Source organism: Mesoplodon mirus (genome assembly GCF_964341445.2).
Source record: "Mesoplodon mirus genome assembly, chromosome: 16".
In the NCBI taxonomy this organism is placed as follows: Eukaryota; Metazoa; Chordata; class Mammalia; order Artiodactyla; family Ziphiidae; genus Mesoplodon; species Mesoplodon mirus.
In genome coordinates, this window is record NC_138992.1 from 33,101,612 (window position 1) to 33,125,420 (window position 23,809).

Here is a 23,809-nt window from a genome sequence, read left to right on the forward strand (position 1 = left end):
TTATAGCACGTGGTGCAATGAGTGTTTAAGGACTTTATAATCCCTAATGCTTAGACAAATGTTGGGTTTTGTGACGTAACATGGCACTAATTTCCTCATCTAGCACTTTTTTTTCAATTCAGCTTTTTCTCATCACTATAAGGTGGTATCATGTTTACATTACATATGTTTTAAAAAGTAATCACTACTTCAGCTGTTACTTTTCTCCAAAACTCAGCTTATGTACTTCTTATTTTTGTTTGGGACTCCCATTTTTTTTGGTCCTATTCGTGGTTGTCTTGTTCTGACTCCTTTGTTGGCCTTCCAACTAGGAAGTTTTCCGCAATTACCCATTATTTTGAATATTGTTGTTTAGTCTTCATTATTTACGTCAGTTGGTTTGGACAGATCTCTCTTTTCTAGGAGCTCCCCTTTTCTTATTCAGTTCACATACTGATTTCTAATGTTTTCAAAGTTCCTTATTTATTAGACTCATATTAGCAGGATATCCTGGCAGATGCCTTATTAGCATGTAGGATGACATTACTATAGACAGGGAGGGTAGAAAAATCCTTTAAAGATGCACTGAAGAAAAGTTTTAAGCAAAATAGCTTGGCACTAAATTGGTGAAAAACAGCAGCATATTCCAATACTTTGGTATAGAATAAGATTTTGTTTTAAAGTGTAGAAAACTGGAGGTTTAAGACAGTCATGGCCACATAATGGGGAAATGGTTCGTACGTTAACATCAGAAGGAATGGTTGATCGGTTCAGAGCTTGCAGCTGCATCTGCACTCACAGATCGTAACTGTGGGGAGCAGTACGTTTAGCAGGTACTCGCTGCATGTCTCCTTATATGCTGGATATACACCTCCTTGTCTCTAAGGTGCATTCATTTTTATAAGAAGGTATTAATGGATAACGTATCTTCTAATATATCTTGCCACATTTCTTTGACAATTATAGCCTTCTTTCTTGTTGATCGTCTTTCAGTATTTAAGCTTTCACCAGTATTTTCCAGAAGTTTATGGATGAAACCTCTCTTTAAGTCAACCTAAGCAGGACATACCCTTTTCAAGAAGTCGGCTCTTCTGAACTATTCATTCTATGCCACAGAGCTATATTTAGTGACACTCAACTATTCTTTGATAGAACTCCTGCTCTGTGTCAGTATTTCCAGTTCCTGTACTTCTCAAATGTACCACCTTCTTCTGTGGACTTACATTTAATTATAAATTGACAAAAACCGTCATCATCATATAGTCCACTGTCAAATATAACGTAATCGTTGGTCACTAGATGACCGGACAGAAAGTGAGATGGGCTGCTTTAGAATCAAGACATTTCCAGAAATGACGTTCATGCCTCATTTACGGTCACTGTTGGTGCATTTGGCAGTGTCACCTTAGAGGTTATTGGTTTTAAAAGAGTGACCTAGGGGTGCTCCATGCAGTGAGGATTTATAGGTTATTCACTGCTGAGCTCAGTTAACTACTGCTAACACTAATGTCTGTATATTCTTTTCCTAATTTAAGAGAAAACTTATATTATCTAGTGAAAATTCTGGCTTGTAGGGAACAACAGTCTTCTGAGGGAAACAAGTATCGGTAGAGATGAAGTTATGGAGCCTATATATAGCATCATGAATTAAGGAAGAAAATAATTTCAAATTATAAGAAACAGACAAAAAATGTAATTGTTTTGTTCACATTTCACTTTTTTTTTTTTTTTTTTTTTTTTGCGGTACGTGGGCCTCTCACTGTTGTGGCCTCTCCCGTTGCGGAGCACAGGCTCCAAATGTGCAGGCTCAGCGGCCATGGCTCACGGGCCCAGCCGCTCCGCGGCATATGGGATCCTCCCGGACCGGGGCACGAACCCATGTCCCCTGTATCGGCAGGCAGACTCTCAACCACTGCGCCACCAGGGAGGCCCCACATTTCACTTTTTAAATAATAACCTTTTTAGTTTCTTCTCTGCTATTTCTCTTCTGTGTCCTTGTGGCAGAACGGTCAGGATATTTGCTGCATGAAATTTTAAAGTTCATTTTTAGCAAATGTGCCAATTATTCCTGCTCCATAATTTGGGAACACGTAACGCCTGTAGTTTGTTTTAAAATTATGTCATCTTGATGGTGATTTTTCTTTTGTTTGCTAGGTATGCCTAAGAAATAATCCTCTCTATCACGCTGGAGCAGTTGCATTTTCAATTAGTGCTGGGATTCCTAAAGTTGGTGTCTTAATGGAGTCAGTGTGGAATATGAATGATAGCTGTAGGTTTCAGCTTAGATCTCCTGAGAGCTTGAAAAGCATGGACAAAGCTAGCAAAACTACTGAAGCTAAGTAAGTACTGTGCTCTAACTAATCTTGATTTAACACCAGTTTCTAGTTTGCTCTGTATGTGAAGGGGGGTAACCAAGGAGACTGAGAGGTGTACAGTGACTTAGAGAAGTGTTAACGTGAGGGGGGTCTTATTAAGATCCCCACGAATTTTGAAAGGAATTGGTAAAATTTACTGTTTGCACATTGGTTAATATTTGTATATTATAGTTATTCTTAATATTTGGTGGCCAGAATGGCAGCGTAGAGTTCTCTTTTGATGTCTTTGTTTTGTCATTAGAGTTCATCCTTGGAAGGTGTTGTATAGCAGTGATAGTATGTTCAGCCTTACTGTCTTAGGCAGACTTTTTCCTCCTCTCTCCATGTATAATCATCTTAATTTCTGCCAAATATTTTGCCTGCGTCTTGATCATTGAAAGGGTTTTACAGGTTAATGTGCTGGGGAGGGAAATTCTATAAAGGATTTGTAAACTTTTGGGTTGGGGGGAATATGTGAACAGAAATACCACTGAATTGTGTATAACCCACATTCTGGGGCTGGCTTACTGTTTGGGAGCCAGGTACACAGGTCTTAACACCTGTACTTTTAGAAGCATCTACTCATCTTTATAATTTGGTTGTTTGGTACATGATCTTAAACACTTTAGTAAAGTTTCAAAATTACTTTTTTTCTTAATGTTGTAAAAATACATGAGCATTATAGAAACGTGGAAGAGTAATATAATATCACATTCCAGAACTAGCGTTTTAAATATTTTGGTGTACTATTTTCTTTTATTCTAAATGTATACAAGCACTGAAAAGAAATGATTGGGACTGTACTATACATACAGATATTTAAAGTTCTGAATTTTTTTGCTCAAATTAATGTAATGATTGTACAAGGATTACTGTTAAAATAAGTTTAAAGATATTCTTTAATAAACCAAAGCTACTGTAATTTATGCCTAATTAAGATTTTTTGCTTTATTTTGTGCTTTGTGCTCTCTGTCTTGTTTTTATTTTTTTTAATTTATTTTTTTGTTTTAGAGTATGTTTATTCAATTAAATGGATTTATAACATTTTATATTAAAGTGCAAGACATGGTGTGGATATTTTCCAAGCACATGAATTTCAGCTGGCACTAGATTTAAGAGGAACCCGTGTAAGAGAAAAAGGTTTTTTAGAATCCTCTTCCTTATCTAGCCCGTATTAGCTGATTGAATTGAGCATTCTCAATACCAGACTCTAGGCACTTGCTTTTTAAAGGCTTACTTCATTGCAGGCAAAGGCATGAGTGAAAATACCACATTGCCATCTCCCCTAAACTCCCACGTTTTATCCCAGGGCAGGTCATACTCTTGGTCTGGGTGTTCAGCGCCATGGTGGAGATGCCTGTTGATGGCTGGTGATGCGTAACTTCTCTTGGGTCATAAGTTGATCCTTACTTGGCAGCTTTCTTCCTTTGCTTCTTCAAAGGGAGAAACCAAAGTGTTGAGTAGGATGTGACATGCCATCTTTTTTTTTTTTTAACATCTTTATTGGAGTATAATTGCTTTACAATGGTGTGTTAGTTTCTGCTTTATAACAAAGTGAATCAGCTATACATATACATATATCCCCATATCCCCTCCCTCTTGCGTCTCCCTCCCACCCTCCCTATCCCACCCCTCTAGGTGGTCACAAAGCACCAAGCTGATCTCCCTGTGCTATGTGGCTGCTTCCCACTAGCTATCTATTTTACATTTGGTAGTGTATATATGTCCATGCCACTCTCTCACTTTGTCACAGCTTACCCTTCCCCCTCCCCATATCCTCAAGTCCATTCTCTAGTAGGTCTGTGTCTTTATTCCCATCTTGCCCCTAGGTTCTTCATGATCATTTTTTTTCTCTTTTTAGATTCCATATATTGTCTTGTTTTTAAAAATAGGTGGATAGACTTTCCCTCTACTTGCGTTGATTGTTTGTGGTTTTTTTGTGTGTGTTTTTTTTTTTTTTTTTTTTTGCGGTACGCAGGCCTCTCACTGTTGTGGCCTCTCCTGTTGCGGAGCACAGGCTCTGGATGCACAGGCTCAGTAGCCATGGCTCACGGGCCTAGCCGCCCCGCGGCATGTGGGATCATCCCGGACTGGGGCACGAACCCGTGTCCCCTGCGTTGGCAGGCGGGCTCTCAACCACTGCGCCACCAGGGAAGCCCGCATTGATTATTTTTATCCTAGAAATAAAAGTAGCAAAATACATTTTCATTGTTTATGAAACTTTGTAAAGAGCATTTGAAATCTTTTTGATGTGCACAAATAGAAAACGAGATTAAAATAGGATGTGGTATTTATTAAGTTTTTCAGAACCTTCCTTGAAATTTGCCTTCTCTATTAATAAACTTAGTAAAAGAGCTAAGTGAAATTAAATGTTAAGAAGATAATCATTTTCATGTCAGTAGACTCTTCTAGTCATGGAAACATGCTGACTTTAAGCGTGCTCGTGATGAGTCAGTACCGGCTTGCTTCCACCGTCACAGGATTTGCAGAGCAGCCATGAGTATTCATGTGCGCTTGTACTGAGCACTTTGCTAAGATGCTGGTAAAAATAATGCTGTTTTTCTATGGACTATTTCTAAACTCAGGTGAAATTCCTGGTGGGGTTAATAGCAGATGAGGGGGTTAAGATGATGGCCCTGATTATAATATATACCAGCATGATCTATATATAACAAATTTCTGAGTAATACATGACTTTTCTCTCTAAAAATTGACGTCTGCCTTTTAATGAATAAAAATATTATATTTTTACCATCTGTAGAATATTATGTAGTTGCTGTAGTTATCTTCTCGAGTATAGCATTAATGAAATAAGGAAGAGGGATAGTTTATTAATACTATAATTTCTCATTTCAGTTATAGCAGGTGATTATTCTTGGACCATCTGGTGGTAAAGTTTTATAAGCCGTTGCAAGGAGAGTTCCTTCTTTGAACTCTAGGAAATTAATGATATAGTAGACTTTTTATTTATTTGCCTTTATCATCTTTTCAGTTAAATTGCAGTGTCCAAGTCAGGGTTCACTAAAGTGTGCAACTTGTTTGCTCAAGAGGCTTATGATAAAGCTATATTGATAAATTGAGTGTAGCTTTTGTTGTTATTCCTAGATAAGGCTTATCTGAACCATTGTTCCAAGTTGTTGATAGCTTCACATAGTATATTTCTTTCCTATTTTAAAACATCAATACAAATTTGAAGTATGCAATGTGTATCTTTTTCAGTTTGCATCCTAAAGAATAATACCATTTTGTGTAAGTTTTTACTATTTCATTCCCTAATGAGAATAAACTTGAGTCTTAAAAATAAGCCATTTGACAAGTTCCTAATATGTCATTTTCCTAATTATAAGGAGAATCTTATTTCTAATTGCAGGCCTGAAAGTAAGCAGGAACCTGTGAAAACAGAAATGGGTCCTCCACCATCTCCAGCATCCACGTGTAGTGATGCATCCTCAATTGCCAGCAGTGCATCAATGCCATATAGTAAGTTTTATGTGTAGTACACATTGGTCAGAGTAAGATCCCAGGCAGAGAGCTGTGTTCAGTTTGTTTCTGATTTGAGGCAACTCAGACCATTTTTAATATCTTTTAGTATAAATTGTGTTCCTACTAGTTTGATTTTTTTCAGTGTGCAACTTTATTTAAATAGAAAAACAGTATTTACAGTGTTCAGTATTCTTGTTGTTTTTGCGAGTTATAATTTTCTGCAATATGTAAAGTGCATTGCAGTAATAGAAGGAAATAATTACCACTCTAGAATATCTGCCTACCTTTGTTGGGACTATTATTATAGATGGGTTATGGCTCGGTCACAACTTTCGCTCAGAATTTGTAGAATTTAAAAACCTAGATTTACTACCGCACCTTGGATTTAAAGAGTCTTTTTAAAAAAAGCTTCCAAAGTACATTTATTTTCTAGTTTTCATTGCTTTGTACTTGAGGAAATTGAAAGTTAGTTTTTAATAGTCATGTGCTAGTTTTAAGAACAGCCCAGCAGATCCTCCTTTTTAAACATTGGTCCGATAGCCGTAATTTTGAGGGTCCAGAATACGTTTAAAATTTTTAAATACTTCTTTGCAGTTGTTTATAGTAGTGTTAATATCGTTAGGCATTAACAAACATAGATATTTTTCACTGTGAATTCATTTAAAGTGGAAGTTAGTTATGAAAGCTCAATTCATAAAGCAGTAGTTCATGAAATTTATTTAGATATCTCAGTTATGTATCCCTTTACAAATGATCTTTGTTCATATATTTAGATGAAATCTATAAAGTCTCTTTCACATTTTCTTTTTGGTACTTACCATTTTGTTGTTGTCTAAGAACGACGACGGTCCACCCCTGCCCCCAAAGAGGAGGAAAAGGTGAACGAAGAGCAGTGGTCTCTTCGGGAAGTTGTTTTTGTGGAAGATGTTAAGAATGTTCCTGTTGGCAAGGTTTGTTCAGAATATCCAAGAATTAGTTACTAACTGAACTATAATGGTATTGGTTATTGAAGACCTTATGGTTGGTGAGTGCTCATCAACCCTTTCCTCAAGGCTGCTTTATTTGTCACCCCTAATGATCTCTTTAGTCCCATCCTTCAATCTGATGCATGTATCTCCTTTGTCTCTGACAGATGAACTGAAGATTATTATACCTCTCCTTGAGCATTTATGGTGATATTCTGCTTTTTTAAAAAAGTGTTATTTTGGAATAATTTTAGATTTACAGAAAAGTTGCAAAGAGATAACATTACTTTTTGATACAGTCCATTCTTTGGGACTTATACAGTTTTAATGGAGATGATCTTCCATAACATTTTAAAATCTTGCTACTGTCTTTAAGCTTCTACTTTCTCTTTCCTTCTTCCTGGAGAGGGTCTTGCCTCCTAAGAAACCAAGTGAGTAGAGTTCATCAGCTGGAATGCCATTAATTTCACCTTTGTCCTTTCACATTCTTAAAAACAAAATGGGACTATAGCTGTAGAATACCTGCAAAGTAACTTTTCCTGATTGCTCTTTAGTTTCTGAAATGGGATGGTCTTTCATTTGGACTTAAAGGGCAGAGTAGATACATCATGTCCTGCAGTTTACAAAGGCCTTTTGATTTCAAATAGAACTGTAGTTTTCGGGCAGCTATGTTTTTCTACGACGATCCCATTGGCTTAAAATCAAAAGCAGTAAGTAGCAGAGGTAGGACTCAAGTATTCTGGCTTCAAGTCCTGTGCTTGGCTTTGTGTGCATTGCTCACTCTACCTATGTTGTCCATGGATAATATGTCATGGAAGTAGATATCAGCAGTATATTTGGTGAGTGTGTTCAGGTTAATTTTATAACTTGACGATCATTGAAGAAACATACTCCTAAGGAATTAAATGCCTTCAGTGTTAAATTGGTTCAGTGACTCTAACTTGCATATTGATTTCATATGAGTTAGTGTTAACATTTATCGTATTTACCTGTATTCTAGGTGCTGAAAGTGGATGGAGCCTATGTTGCTGTAAAATTTCCAGGAACGTCCAGTAATACAAACTGTCAGAACAACTCTGGTTCAGATGCTGACCCTTCTTCTCTCCTTCAGGATTGTAGGTTACTTAGAATTGATGAACTGCAGGTAAGTGTAGAGAACTCACTCAGCAGGTGAATGCCGGGACCCTGAGTATGTTACAGATTGGAGAGCAAAATTCCTTTTGTCATGCAGGTTGTCAAAACTGGGGGAACACCAAAAGTTCCCGACTGTTTCCAAAGGACTCCTAAAAAGCTTTGTATACCTGAAAAAACAGAAATATTAGCAGTGAATGTGGATTCCAAAGGTAAAGATTTTGTAACTTTTCTAACTGGCATACTCCATGTTCTATTAATACTTGTGCAGTAAGTGGGGATTAGATAAAGTGGTTTGGGGCATTTGGCAGTTTTTGTCCCCTGTGTGTAACATTATGGAATGAAATGTATCTACATTTGAAATGTGGCTAGAGATGTAAAATTTGGTAGGTACTTACTAGAGTTCACTAAAGATGTGTAACTTTTTTTTTTTTTTTTACATTTATGTGTTTCTGAAGGTGTGCATGCTGTTTTGAAGACTGGAAATTGGGTACGGTACTGTATCTTTGATCTTGCTACAGGAAAAGCAGAACAGGAAAATAATTTCCCTACAAGCAGCATTGCTTTCCTTGGTCAGAATGAGAGGAATGTAGCCATCTTTACTGCTGGACAGGTATAGAGGCTTATTTTTGCTTTTGAAAATTTAAATGACAACATTGGCATTTTTGTGATGCTTAGGGTTTGGCTCTAGTTTGCTGGTTATTAAACATTGAAGAATTGAGAATATTCAACATATTTTAATACTAAGTTTCTTATTTGGTCACTACTACAAACATATAAAATCTAATTTGAAAATAAATATAACTATTGTAAAAATCAGACATAACATTTTTGATTGGGAGCCATACTTTTTTATTTTCACCTCTCTTACAGGAGTCTCCTATTATTCTTCGAGATGGAAATGGCACTATCTACCCCATGGCCAAAGACTGCATGGGAGGAATAAGGGATCCTGATTGGCTTGATCTTCCACCTATTAGTAGTCTTGGAATGGGTGTACATTCTTTAATAAATCTTCCTGCCAATTCAACAATCAAAAAGAAAGCTGCTATTATCATCATGGCTGTAGAGGTAATCTGACTTTTGAAACTACTTGGCATTTCAATTCAGAAGGCACTGCTGGAGTCTAGGGAAACAACCTTGAATAGATCATTCATTGCCGCTTCCCTAATGGGAACTAATAGTCTATTAGGACGAGAGATGCATATACCATTGATTACAGTGTGATTTAAGCGTTTGAGTAAGGCATGCATAATGTTGTAGAAGTACAGAAGGGAGGGCTGTAAATCAAACTGTGACGGTAGAGGCTTCTCTGAGGAGGTGATGCCTGGATATAGTTTTAAAGAATCAGATAGGGGTCTCCTAGATGCAGGATGAAGGTAGGACGTGTTATCCCAGGCACAAAGAGCAGCCTTTGTGAATCTCAGAATGTACATGTTGGGAGAACATGTACACTCTTTTGATATAACTAGAAGGTAGGGCTTATACGGATCAATGAGTGGCAAGTGATAAGGTGGGAGAAAGGCACTGGGGTGCCTTGTGTGTTAACCTAAGGGGCCTGAGCATTCCCCTGAAAGCTAGGAAGAGAAGGATTTTAAGCTGTTTTGTGTGTGTGTGTTTTTAAAGAAAGATGAGCAGTGGATGGAGAACAGAAGTTTAGAGACCAGATAAAAAAGCTACTGTAATTATCCATGTTAGAAACAAAGTAAGCTTGAACTCTTGGAAATAAGGCTGAGGGGATGGAGTTAAGAGATCTTAAGGAAGTAGAAGCTCTAAAGCTTGGTGACAGGATGTCAGCAGTAAATGAAAAGAAGTGGTTGTAAAGCTTCTGATTTAGCTGTGGTTGATAGGGAGACGAAAAATAGGAGAAACTGGAACTTCCCTGGTGGTCCAGTGGTTGCAGCGCCCTGCTTCCACTGCAGGGGGCATGGGTTCAATCCCTGGTCGGGGAACTAGAATCCCGCATGCCATGCAGTGCAGCCAAAAAAACCCAGAAAAATCGGAAAAACAAATGGGATAAGGGGACAGGATGAGTTTAGTTTTGAACATATTGTGGTTGAGGTGTTTGTATTTGTTAGATGTGGAGGCAACACCACTGGAAGTTACTGGAGCAATTTGAGCAGAGATTGACCTGATTTGCTTTACATTTTCGAAAGATCACTGCTGACACGCTGAGAATACAAGGGGGATGGGTTGGAAGTAGGGAGGCCAGTTAGGAGGCTATTAAAAGAATTCAGGTGGAAGGTGATGTTGGCTTGACCCAGGAGGTGGGATAATAAGTGATTAGACTCTAGATATACTAGATACGTTTTAAAGTAGAGCCAACAGGATTTGCTTATGGCTAGATATAGGGTGTCAAATAGAGAAAGCAGAGGGCAAAAGGTTTTGAAGAATGAAGTTGCTGTTTATCGAGATGAAGACTGTAGGATTGAAGCAGGTTCTGGAGGGTGAGATCAGGAGTTTAAGATTCTTATCAGATACCCAAGAGGAGATGGTGAATAGAGAGTTAAGGTGTGTAAGTTGGAAGACCAGGAGAGAGGGGACCAAGCTGGAGAAGTGTACTTAGGAGTTGTCAGTATATCTGTGATATTTAAAGGACTTATACTGAATGAGATTACTAAAGTCTTGGAGGAGAAAAAAGATCTAAGGCCTGAGCCATGAAAATAGTCTCAGCATTTAAATACCAGGAGATAAAAAGGAACCTGCATGGGAGACTGAGAAGGAATTGGAGGAAAACAAATGAGTGTTGTCTTGGAAGCTAAGCAAAGACCATGTATGTGTCAAGCAGAATGTGTTGTTCAAGTGTATCGAATGATGCCGTAGGACAGTAAGGCATATACTTTTGGGTTTGGCTCCATCTAGGTCATTGTTGACAGTGGGGATGCAGGCCTGATTTAGAGTGAGCTAAGGAGAAAATGGGAGTTGAGGAACTTAGACAACTCTTTTGAGGAGTTTTTCTATAAAAGATAGAAATGGAGCTTAGAATGGGAGCTTATTTACCCTCCATTAGGTTGGAGGTGATAAGCAAACTTATTAGAACTGCATCTAAAATAATCAGAATCTAGGTGCTCCTGAGAGATACCCATGAGCTTTTGTTTAGAGACACAGTGCTCATATTCTTAGTTTAGCTTTAATTGTCAACCTACTAGACTGACTAGTGGTTCCAAACTGGTAGGGGTATGGGGTTGAAGGAGGTGGCAGTGGCCTGAATGTGGCCCCTAGAAATAGCCTTCACATCATTTAAAAATTCTTGATTGGTTGCCAACATTCAAAAATCACAGGATTTATATTTAAAACTCAGATTTTCAGGTGCTCTTAAAGAATTAGAAGATCTGGTGATATTGGGCCATTATAAAAACATTAAGTCCTCTTAGAGGCTATACATGGTGTCTCCAGTTCATTGCAGTTCCCACTATTTAAAATTTGTTGCTCTAAGTCCAAATGTTAGTCACCATTTATTTATTATACGGTTTGTGTTACCTTTCTTACAGCCAGCCTCCTCCACTCACTTACACTTTTGCATATGCTTCTGTAGGCATTTGATGCTCTGACCCCTGCACTTTGTCAGCATCTCAAGGGTAAAGATAAAATGTGCCATCATCCCAAGGGTAGCGATAAAGTGTGCCATCATTTATCTTTCTAAATAGCCTTCATTTACTAGGGCTTGGTGCACAGTAGACGTGCAAGAAATTTTTGCTGAACTCTCTGCTTTGTGTTATAAGAATAAGTGACAACATACAGTGATGCAGAATAAACATAGTAAGCGTGGTATTGATACTGTCAGTGTGAGAGCCCATGTACTGCCCAGCAGGTTGGAGATGAGAGCTCCCTGTAGAGTAGCTGCTTCAGCCAGATGACTGGCTGATTGCTTGAAAACATTCTATATATCACAGCAGTGTGCAGCAAAATATCTTAATTTTAGTTATTTTTAAATGTACTGCACTTTTTATTCTTTGGAGAGACTTTGACAAATTCTCTCAACATATTGATTAGTGCATATTTGCCACTAGACTTTGGCAAATTTAGTCTTATGTGGCCCACCTCATATTCTTGAACTGGAGCTTGCAATTTATGGGGTCACGTCAGGATCATAGTTAGTTCCACAGTCAGAAGGGCTTATCTCACGTGTGTCAAGTACTGAAAACAGTTTTGTAGCTGTATTTTCTTGTGTCCTTCTTCCCCCATTGTTACTTCCTCTCATCCCCATAAGGTTGGGGGAAGGGATGGGTTATCTAGGCAGTTTGTGGAGAGCTGGCAAGTTCAAAAGCATCTCCCACCTGCTTTCTTCCAGTTCCCAATTTTAGTTAAAATGAACAGATATGCTTGTTTTCCATAACTAATGCTTTACATTCAGTCGATTAAATATCCCATAACTATAGTCTACATTCTGAAAAAAGTACATTTGAACCCTTTGGTCTATTTATGCTGTGTCTTAGTTTGTTTAGGCTGCTAAAGACAGAATGGCTTATAAACAACCGAAATTTACTTCTCATAGTTAAGGAAGGTGAGAAGTTCAAGATCAAGGTGTGGGCAGATTTGGTGTCTGATGAGGGCCCTTTCACTAGTTCACAGATGGCCATGTGTCCTCACACAGTGGGAAGGGAGAACTCTGGTCTCCTCAGCCCCCTTTAAGGGCAGTGATCACATTCATGAAGGCTCCACCCTCACGACCTAATGACTGTCCAGAGGCCCTACCTCCAAATAGCATCCACATTTGGGATTAGGCTTCAACATGAATGGGTGGGGGGGTGGGAAATATTCCATCCACAGCATGCTGTTTCTCAGGTAGATGATATAAATACTTGATCATTACTACCATGTCTTTGACAATGAAGTACATTAGTTGTCACCTTTGGGGATTGTGTCTGTCGTTATTTCTGGGGGGAGTTGAAGGTTTTGGTTTTCATGTACCATAGTGTGATGTAAATGTAACCTTAAAGAGCACAAGAAGGTGAGACTAAGCTTGGAATAAAATGTATACCCTATGCTTAATTGGTTAACAATATTAATAGGGTTCTAATTTGATAGTTATATATGATGTAAATAAGGGTGCTGTATCAGCTATGATCTATAGGTCCAGTCCAGCCACTCCCATTTATGCATTGTATATCTGGCTGCCTTCCTGCCACAGTTAGAGTTGAGTTAGTTGCAGAAGCTGAAGATATTTATTGGTCCTTTACAGAAGGTTTACCCACTCTTCCATTCCTGTCAGTTGTATTCTGTGCTTAAGGGTACCTTCAAGTTCAGCTTCTTTTGCCAGGCCACCTTAAATTGTCTCTGTGTATCTGCAGAGCTGATTATATTACCGTGTTGGCCATGTGAACTTTTTGACGTGTAATGTGCTATACAAATTCATTGAAGTTTTTTTCCTAATTTGTCTGAGCACAGAAACAAACCTTAATGCAGCACATCCTACGCTGTGACTATGAGGCCTGTCGACAATATCTTATGAATCTTGAGCAAGCGGTTGTTTTAGAGCAGAATCTACAGATGCTACAGACATTCATCAGCCACAGATGTGATGGAAATCGAAATATTTTGCATGCTTGTGTATCAGTTTGCTTTCCAACCAGCAATAAGGAAACTAAAGAAGAAGAAGGTGAGATTAAGAACTGTAACATGATCTTTGAGAGGAATTTTGGGCAATTTTGAAAATATAAAAATTATTAAAAGAAAGAAAATCACTGTAAAGAATTTGTATGTACTTTTACTTTGCTTTGTAAGATCTAGGAGTCTCAGAAGGTAAAAATGCCTGTTAGGATGAACATGTAACATGAATAAACAAAATTTTTATCAATGTGTTTCTGTTGCCTTAAATTCTAATTTCTCTGTTAAGTACAAACTATATATATGATACTTAAGAGCTTTACTGATTTTATAATTGCAGGTGACTTTTATTACCATGGGAATTATTTAGCAAGTTAAGTCAAATTATATTGAGGCAACTTTTATCCCAATTTTCAGAATGTAGAGGGAAAAATAACCTAGTGAGTTGTTAGATGTTTTTGGAAAAGTAAATAAGCTTTTTGCCATAAAGTTTTTAATTGGCTAAGTGAAGGGGGAAACTGAAAACCTAAAGTGTAACTGTGTAATTCATAATGGTTTTCCTTATTTTGAATTCTGCAGATGATATTCTGGTAGCTACGTTTTTGAACAGTGGTTTGCAAGTTTCTGACCTTTATCTCATTATCACTGACTGACTAAAGGATTATAAGTAGTGTATAAATTAAGACTGAGGTACCGATATGTAGGCCTTTTCTTCCTTGGTAGTGAAAGCTAAATTTCAGCCTACTTGTGAATAACCTTATTTTTTATCTTTGGGGGTTGAAAAGTAAGGCAGAATAAGGAAATAAGTCACATTAAAGGTCATAGTTCAGTCTAGCTTAAGTGTTGCTCTAAGGAGGGAAAATTAAGCTGTTATCACTAGTATGTGAATTAGAATACTAAAACACTTAGCAGTTAGCATTTAATGGCCTGTACATACTTCATCTCTTAGTTATTTTTGAAGTTTAAATTGATCCTAATTTTTTTCTCTTATGTTTCAGAAGCAGAGCGCTCTGAAAGAAATACTTTTGCAGAAAGGCTTTCTGCTGTTGAGGCCATCGCAAATGCAATATCAGTTGTTTCAAGTAATGGCCCAGGTAGTCGGGCTGGATCATCAAGTAGCCGAAGGTAATGTGATTTTTACCAGGAAAGTTTAATTGGTGGAAACATAATCCAAGTACAGAAAGAAATGTATTTCTTTCCTATCATATGCATGAATTGGTGGGTCCTCTTGTTTTGTTTTTGTTCCTCCCAATATCAGCCTGGGAAAAATACCTGACAATACCTAGTTAGAGTTTAGGTGTAAAACAGTAGGACCTAGGATCCTTCAAAAATTTGAGGTAACTTAGACAAGTAGTTCAAACTTGATTCTTTGAATGTGTTTTAAACTCATCATTCATGTTTCCTAGGAAGTTATTTTCTTTAGTTGGAGAACAAGTAATATAATAATTGGAAGAACCTCAATCTTTTATTTTCAGATTGTTTACTTAGCTCAGTTTCTCAGACGTCCTAAAGATCTGGGAAGAAACGAAAGGCTGATGTATATTATAAATGTTTGGTATTTTAAATTTTCAGGCTTTCTGAGTTGTGGGATGGACACTTTATAACACATTAAAAATTACTAGATGTTTGAATAGATGAAGACTATAAAGAATTCAGGATACAGCTGTTTGTAGGTTTTTCCCCCCCCGAAGGAAAACACATTTATATTAGACATGAGAGCCAAAATTCTTGGATACTTCACAAATCATTAATGGAAGCACTGCTCACTGTGCTAATGTGATAGGTTGTAAAGTCTACTTAAAACGAAGACACTCTTTTGCTTATTTTCTGTTCTATATTCAACTTTCCCTTTAAAAACGATTCTTCTAAAATTGGTTCCAACTTGATAGCTTCCCAGGTTCAAAACCATCCTGAAGTGAGGTTTATCAAAAACTATTTATGGGTAACCAAATTGTAATTTAAAATAGTACAGAAACGTTATGTAGACTATGCAAAATGGAAATTATCATTTGTTTAGGACTACACTAGGCAAAATGTTTGGTCTAAAATGGAAAGCAACTTAAATTCTTCATGAAGAATTTAGTGTCTGAATTATTTCAGGTATTTCATTTCCTCAGGGAAAATACAGGTGCAAATCAAGTTGGACTCTGATATGGTTGGTCCAATGCCAGTGCTGCCATCTTTTTTTCATGTAAGGATTATTTTGAAGGCAAAGACTAAAAGGAGCTTCAAGAGTGGGTGATGTGTTGCTCACAGAAATAATTTGCAGAGTAAGCTCCTTTGAGGCATTTGCCGAAGATTTCACTGCAGTGCTCTTAACCAGTTCAAACTCAGGGCTGCCGGTTGAACAGATGAAAGCACAGGAGTCTTATTATCCACGCCGGGCAGTAGGAAGTCCACAGACTCTGCTTCATTGAAGTGAAACCCTCCTCTAGCCTACAATGGATTTTCTAGGCGATACCCCTTGATGAGTATGCAGGCTGGGATTCATGAGCTGTAAGCTCAAAACTGATGCAATTTCAATATTGAATGGAGTACTGTTAAATGCCTTCAGATGATGATTTGACTCAGAAGTTTTGTTATGTGACTCAATAGTGCCTGAGTACAAAGGGCAGATTTAGTGGAAAGCTTGATTGATGCATCTGATTGCAGGTGTATGTACTCTAGAGATTATTAATCTGGAAGACACATGACCTTCGCTTTTTTGTCACAGTGGTATGTTTGAACATGACTGGATTCTAAGGCTTCTGTAGCATGGATATAACGTGCTTACAAAGAGGAAATTACATCAACCTTGAATTCTTCCATATTGTCAGAAAATACGATGACTCCAGGCAAGCCTATACGAAGAAATGTCAAAACTCTGAATCTTAGCAGCCAAGGTGGTATCTCCTCAGTATTGTCCTCAGCCACTGAGGATACAGGTGAATCTTCATGAATTGTGTACAACATCTTGAAGAATAATTTTCTTTTTTTTGTTTTTTTTGTTTTTTGTTTTTAAAGAATCTGTATGAGGAGCTGGGCATTGTACTTAAAAATGTTCCCAAGACCTAATGAAGAAAAAAGGTAGAGGACAATTTTTTTAAATGACAAGGAATGACCCCCTCATATAATACTGAATTGACTACATCACAACAACAAAGTTGGGAGTTTGCAAGTTCAAGATGAGACTTTGGTCTCAATTTATCTTCACTTATTCTTAATCTGCTCTAGGCTAGAGGTTGGAGAATAGCCCATATATGTTTTGTTTGGCCTGTGCAATGTTAAAAAAATTTTTTTTTCTTTAAAATTTGAATGCCTTTAGATGAGTATGTATGCCTCTAGTTTGCCACGACCCCCTACTTCTTACACCTGACTGCCCTTTCCTCAGTTTATTTTACTTTCCAGGCCCAGTAGGCATTGTGTTTGCGACCCTGGTGTAAGCATTCTTCTTGATAAGCCCAAAACATGCATTTATTTTCAGGTTATTTGCAGTGCCTCCCAACCACCGCTGATTTTTTTCTCTCTGTGTGTTTTGAGTAAGACACATTAGGATACCAAGTGTCTATGTTGAGCTTATTTAAAATTGTGTAGGAGCATCACAGTGTGAAGTCACCCAGGTGTGTGCTGTTACTGGTACGGAGCCTGCCATGCTCTTTGGGTGATATCTTGGACAGGGAAGTGACCTTGACTGAAAGAATCATAATCACTGTTCCCTGCTCCCTCCATATTATAAAAACTTTTGAACTCACATTTCTAAATTGGGAGAGAGAAGACACCGATACCATAAAAGAATTAACTGTAGGTATTTTTTAATAGTGCATACTATAATAACTAGTAATTTTTTGAGACATTAAAATTTACTTTGCAGAATCTTCCAAAAAATGTTTCTCTTCCCCAAGGTACATCGTCATACACAAGCCTTATAAAATAGACGGGTTCCTGAAAGTAGCTTCTAAAAGAAATTTTTGTAAATGCGTTTAAAAAAATTTTACTCATAAAACTGAAAATGTATTGCTATGGAAATACACACTTACCCTCGGATTAAATAATAATTAGAGATTCAAACATTAATACAGATCTTTCTGAATTATTTATTTGCAGACATACAATGCTCACCTGGTAAGGTGTTAGGTTTTTCACATCAGAAATGTTATGTCTTTGGGATTAAATCTGCCTGGGAGAAAGCAGTCCCTTATGTGTTGCCTGGCCCTTAAAATTGAATTCTTACTCTTTATTCATTTAGAAGCTCTAAAATTGTGGCCAAGTGAAAGGATTTGCCTTATGTGCTCTCTCTTAATTGCTGCTAGTTTTTAATGTGTTAATTTTGTAGCTTTTGTAAGCTTTTATTCAGAGGTATAGATTTTTGTACAGGTAGTTTACTAGTTCCCCTAATGAGGTCTGTGTTTGTGATTATTTCTTTATCTTTTTAGCAATGTGCACACCTGTATAGCAGGAGAAAAAAAAATCACGCCCACATATTAATCTAACAACACATTTTACAAGCTCCAGTTTCATTCATTAATTTCCTTGGGATGAAGTTGTACTGTTAAAAAAACTTTTTTGTATAAAAAATAAACCTAAATTGGTCTTTGAAAACTACTTACTGTGTGGATATTAGTTCCATTGCTTTTGAGATCACAGAAAAGGGGTTTAGTGGGCTAACAGTATTGGTTTTGTGCTAATCAGTATGTTTTGCTAATGTCTACTATTGAACTTAATTCTTACTGATGATAAACAGGGGACAGAATTTTTTTTGTTTTAATGTTCAGCTGTTCATTTATCTTAACTGTATGAAAGATCATTTCCTAATCTTAACTTCACTGCAACTTTTGTTCCCGGTGCTTAAGTTTCTGTGGGAGCTTAATATAGTGGTTTTAGTGCTGAACCTGGGTACTAGGATCCCCCAGTTGCATTTCCATCCCTTGCTGACTTATTCTGTGATTCCAGAATTGGCATTTGTACTTCACTTTCCTGCCTGGAGTATTTGCTTGTAGAACAAACTTTCATCTCAGATGAGAAGTTCTGTGCACCTTATCCTTACACTTAGATGTGGTAGTGAGCTCTGATTTTGTCCATGTTCTTCTAGTTTGAGATTACGGGAAATGATGAGACGTTCATTGAGAGCGGCTGGTTTGGGTAGACATGAAGCTGGAGCTTCATCCAGTGACCACCAAGATCCAGTTTCACCCCCCATAGCTCCCCCTAGTTGGGTTCCTGACCCTCCTGCAATGGATCCTGGTAAGATCTGTTATTTTATTAAGTGTTTAACAAAAAGACAGGAAAGAAAAGAAATAAACATTTCAGTGGGATATTTAGAAATCTGAAATTGTTAAAATTAGCATAATGAGTATTATAACTAGCTTACATAGATTTGGTTTAAGATGTTTGTAACTTAAAAATTAAAATTCTAGAAAGTCTTGTTAGATATTCCTCTTCTACTGAAATACATATTTCTGCACTGGTAAGAAGCTAGCTAATAATATATCAAGATAAGTCAATAATTTGCCTAGTGGATTCCTTCTCTTATAGTTTGGAAGAGAAGCATCCACTTAAGCCTCTGTCCGATTTGACCTTTGGCTTGTTAAGGCCAGTTAAAAGAACATGTTAGGGATATGTTGCCTATAATGATGTACATCCTGCTGTTCTGTTTACTGAAAGATGGTGACATTGATTTTATCCTGGCCCCTGCTGTGGGATCTCTTACCACAGCAGCGACTGGCACCGGTCAAGGACCAAGCACCTCCACCATTCCAGGTGAGAATCTCTACTATTTTATCTACCTAGGCATTTGGAAGATAAAACTAAACACTTTGTATATAGGTTTCTACAGATCTACACTTTATCTCAAGGAGACTTCTTGGCTTGAAAAATATCTAATTCTGTGACTTCTGTATATCAGTGAAGTTGTGGTGTGTATGTGCGTATATTATTACATCAGTTGAGATTTATAAAATGTGTTAATGTGTTCAAATTCTCTGTAATCAAGTTATTAATGTGTTACCAATACTCGAATATTTTTCTGGTGGTTTATTTGATAGATACTTGGTATATTATTCTAGAATAGTCTTTCACTCTGTTTTGTACACTTTTGTTACCAAATGGGTCTGCTTAATTACAGGTCCTTCCACAGAGCCATCTGTAGTAGAATCCAAGGATCGAAAGGCCAATGCTCATTTTATATTAAAATTGTTATGTGACAGTGTTGTTCTACAGCCCTATCTACGAGAACTCCTCTCTGCCAAGTAAGAAGTTTAATATACTTTTGATATGAAGATTTAGCTTTACTCCTTTTACTGTTAAGTTGATCTTGCAACATATGGAACAACAATTACCTTTATTGAATTTAAAATTTATCGGAATCTAGCATTGTATTTTCTGTGTTACTAAGTAAGCTCTCTTTAGTGAAAGAGGCCTTCTGAATATAATACAGGGTACACTAAATGAATAGAGTTTGATTTTATGTTAGCTTGATGAGGGTGTGTATATATATGTTAAAAAGATCACAGTATAGTTGCTCTCAAATGTTGAGTCCATAAATTAGTTACATCACTGTCACCTGGAGAACTTTAAAAATTATACACATTCTTCCCCAAGCTCTACACTAGAAGTAAAACTCAGCAGGTCTGAAATGGGGCCTGGAATCTGTGTTGTGAAAATCCAAGGATAATTCTTACGGTTTCTTTGGAAATCTTGGCTTACGGAATCATCATGAGATCATACAGAGCTTTTGATAAGTATTCTGTTGTAAGTGCTCGTTAACCGTCAATAGGTTACATCTCTACCTGCAGCTTGATTGTTTATCTTCCTTTACAAACTCATAATGATGAGTGTTTTTATAATAGTTATTAATCTGTGACAAGCTCAACTTGCATTAACTCTTATTCTAGGTATAACTGTCTGGAGTAGATAATATTATCTCCACTTTACATTTGCAGCAGTGGGCTTAGAGGTTAATTAACTTGCCCAGGCTCACAAAACTATTGAGTGGCATAGCTGGAATTCCAGCCCTGGTATGTGTCTTTATTACAGAACTGGGACTCCCAGCCTTGACCCTTATGTCACCTTCCCTATTTAGTACAAGAAGTTGTTATGAGTTTTTTATTTTTGAGGGCGAGGGAGTTTTCATGTTTAACTCTTAGTGCCCTTTGGATGAAAATGACCAAATTTATGAAATTATGATATAATGAAGGCTGCCCCACACTAGTAAAATAAGTCATTGGATTATAAACAGAGTTATTACGACAGAAGCATCTTAATAATTTATTAGTGGTTTGAGGCATAGATAAAAATGGTTTATATACAGATACATACAGTATATCTTTCTGTTTTTATTTTCTCAATTGTCATTTTTTTTGCGTTTATGGTGTTTTTAAGCATATTATCTTTGTATAATTTCCTCGTGGTTGTGTCTAAAAAGTTATTTTATGTTCTTATTCCCTTTCTCTTTGTTGTTAATACATTTTATATTTCTACAATTCATTTCTATTTCACTAGTGCTTTATTTTAGTACCCTCACAGTGGTTGACTTTTTCCTCCTTTATCTAAAAAACATATAAAATATCTGGAAAACACCCAATATGCCACTGTATTAATAAGCTGATGTTACTAGGAGAGGCAGTGTTCTTTTGCCTGACTTTTAGGTGATAAGTATAGAGATGATCAAACTGGCCCTTTTTGCTTTTTTATACTACAGATACAGGAGAATTTCCTAGAGTTGCTAACACAATTTCCTAAGTGATGTATCTGGAAATTATTTACTGTGGAGATGACTCAGTAAGAAAAGGGTTTTTTCTTCTTTTTTTATTGAAGTATAATTGACTTACTATGTTAGTTTCAGGTGTACAACATACTGATTTGATATTTTTTTACATTACAAAATGACCACCACGATAAGTGTAGTTACCATCTGTCACCATACAAAGTTATTACAATATTATTGATTATATTCCTTATGCTGTCCTCATGACTTATTTATTTTATAACTGGAAGTTTGTATCTCTTAATCTCCCTCACCTATTTCACTCATTCTAACCTCCTGCCCTCTGGCAACCACTAGTTTGTTCTCTGCATCTATGAGTCTGTTTCCGCAAGAGGCTTCCCTTTTCTCCACATCCTCGCCAACACTTGTTATTTGTTGTCTTTTTTGATAATAGCCGTTCTGACAGATGTGAGGTAGTATCTTACTGTGGTTTTGATTTGCATTTCCCTGATGACTAGTGATGTTGAACTATTCACGTGTCTGTTGGCCATCTGTCTGTCCTATGTCTTCTTTGGAAAAATGTCTGTTCAGGTCTCCTGCCCAGTTTTTAATCAGATTGACATTGTTTGATGTTGAGTTGTATGAGTTCTTTGTCTATTTTGGATATTAATCCCTTATTGGATATATCATGGGCAAATACCTTCTCCCGTTCAGTAGGTGGGCTTTTCATTTTGTTGGTGGTTTCCTCAACTTTTTAGTTTGATGTAGTCCTGTTTGTTTGATTTTGCTTTTGTTTTCCTTGCCTGGAGGGGCAGATCCAAACACAATACAATGCAGACCAGTGTCAGAGCGCACGCCGCCCGTGTTCTCTTGTAGGAGGTTTATGGGGTCAGGTTGTACACTTAAGTCCCTAGAAGACCAGTGTCAGAGCGCACGCTGCCCGTGTTCCCTTGTAGGAGGTTTATGGGGTCAGGTCCTACACTTAAGTCCCTAGAAGATCAGTGTCAGAGCGCACGCTGCCCGTGTTCCCTTGTAGGAGGTTTATGGGGTCAGGTCGTACACTTAAGTCCCTAGAAGACCAGTGTCAGAGCGCACGCTGCCCGTGTTCTCTTGTAGGAGGTTTGTGGGTTCAGGTCACACACTTAAGTCCCTAGAAGACCAGTGTCAGCGCGCACGCTGCCCGTGTTCTCTTGTAGGAGGTTTATGGGGTCAGGTCGTACACTTAAGTCCCTAGAAGACCAGTGTCAGAGCGCACGCTGCCCATGTTCTCTTGTAGGAGGTTTATGGGTTCAGGTCGCACACTTAAGTCCCTAGAAGACCAGTGTCAGAGCGCACGCTGCCCGTGTTCTCTTGTAGGGGGTTTATGGGGTCAGGTCGTACACTTAAGTCCCTAATCCATTTCGAATTTATTTTTTTATATGGTGTGAGAAAGTAGTCCAGTTTGATACCTTTGCAGTTAGCTGTCCAATTTTGTCAACACTATTTATTGAGGAGACTGTCTTTTTCCCCATTGTATATTCTTGCCTCCTTTGTCAAGGGTTAGTTAACTTGCCCAGGCTCACAAAACTAGTGAGTGGCATAGCTGGAGTTCCAGCCCTGGTATGTGTCTTTATTACAGAACGGGGACTCCCAGTCTTGACCCTTATGTCACCTTCCCTATTTAGTACAAGAAGGTGTTTTGAGTTTTTTATTTTTGCAAGTGTGGGTTCATTTCTGGGCCCTCTCTTCTGTTCCATTGATTTCTGTGTCTTTTTTTATGCCAGTACCATACCATTTGATTAATATAGGTTTGTAGTACTGTTTGAAATCAGGGAACATGATGCCTCCAGCGTTGGGGTTTTTTCCCTCAGGATTGCTTTTGCTGTTTTGGGTTCTTTCATGGTTCCGTATAAATTTGATGATTATTTGTTCTAGTTCTGAGAAAATTGTCATGTGTATTTTGATAGGGATTGTATTAAATCTGTAGATTGCTTTAAGTAGTATGGTCATTTCAGTAATACTGATTCTTCCAATCCATGAGCAAGGTTTATTTTTCCATTTCTGGTCATCTTCAATTTCTTTCCTCGATGTCTTACAGTATTCCACATATTCCAAGTACAGGTCTTCCACCTCCATGATTAGATGTATTCCTAGGTAGTTTGTTATTTTTGATGCAATTGTAAATGGGATTGTTTTCTTAATTTCTCTTTCTGATAGTTTGTTTTTAGTGTATACAAATGCAGTAGATTTCTGCATATTAATTTTGTTTCCTGCAACTTTACTCAATTCATTTGTTTGTTCTAATTGCTTTTGGGTGGCATCTTTAGGGTGTTCTATATGTAGTATATGTCATCTACAAACAGTGATAATTCTACTTCTATCTTTCCAGCTTGGATGCCTTTTTGTTCTTTTTCTTATCTCGTTGCTGTGACTAGGCCTTAAAATACTTTGTTGAATGAAAGTGGTGAGAGTGGGCATCCTTTTCTTGTTCCTGATCTTAGAGGAAATGCTTTCAACTTTTCACCTTTTATTATGTTAACTGTGGGCCTGCCAATATATGGCATTTATTATGTTGAGGTATGTTCCCTCTGTACCCACTTTCTGGAGAGTTTCTATCATAAGTGGATGTTGAATTCTGTCAGAATCCTTCTCTGCTTCTACTGAGGTGATGATACAATTTTATTTTTCAG

General features: G+C 37.4%; 1 protein-coding gene across 5 annotated transcripts in view; it reads left to right on the forward strand.

Moving 5' to 3' along the window:
* The window catches only part of UBR5 (ubiquitin protein ligase E3 component n-recognin 5), a 135,354-nt gene that overhangs the window by 64,554 nt on the left and 46,991 nt on the right, over positions 1 to 23,809 (forward strand). For 4 of the 5 annotated variants that reach the window (XM_082601317.1, XM_082601319.1, XM_082601320.1 and 1 more), the window contains exons 14-25: positions 2,134 to 2,318; positions 5,704 to 5,813; positions 6,654 to 6,766; positions 7,782 to 7,925; positions 8,013 to 8,124; positions 8,371 to 8,525; positions 8,786 to 8,983; positions 13,301 to 13,511; positions 14,458 to 14,584; positions 18,528 to 18,679; positions 19,100 to 19,195; positions 19,560 to 19,683. In XM_082601317.1, the coding sequence (XP_082457443.1) occupies positions 2,134 to 2,318; positions 5,704 to 5,813; positions 6,654 to 6,766; positions 7,782 to 7,925; positions 8,013 to 8,124; positions 8,371 to 8,525; positions 8,786 to 8,983; positions 13,301 to 13,511; positions 14,458 to 14,584; positions 18,528 to 18,679; positions 19,100 to 19,195; positions 19,560 to 19,683 (1,727 nt within the window). The remainder of the gene's footprint in view (positions 1 to 2,133; positions 2,319 to 5,703; positions 5,814 to 6,653; positions 6,767 to 7,781; positions 7,926 to 8,012; positions 8,125 to 8,370; positions 8,526 to 8,785; positions 8,984 to 13,300; positions 13,512 to 14,457; positions 14,585 to 18,527; positions 18,680 to 19,099; positions 19,196 to 19,559; positions 19,684 to 23,809) is intronic. The other variant, XM_082601318.1, reaches the window with a different exon arrangement.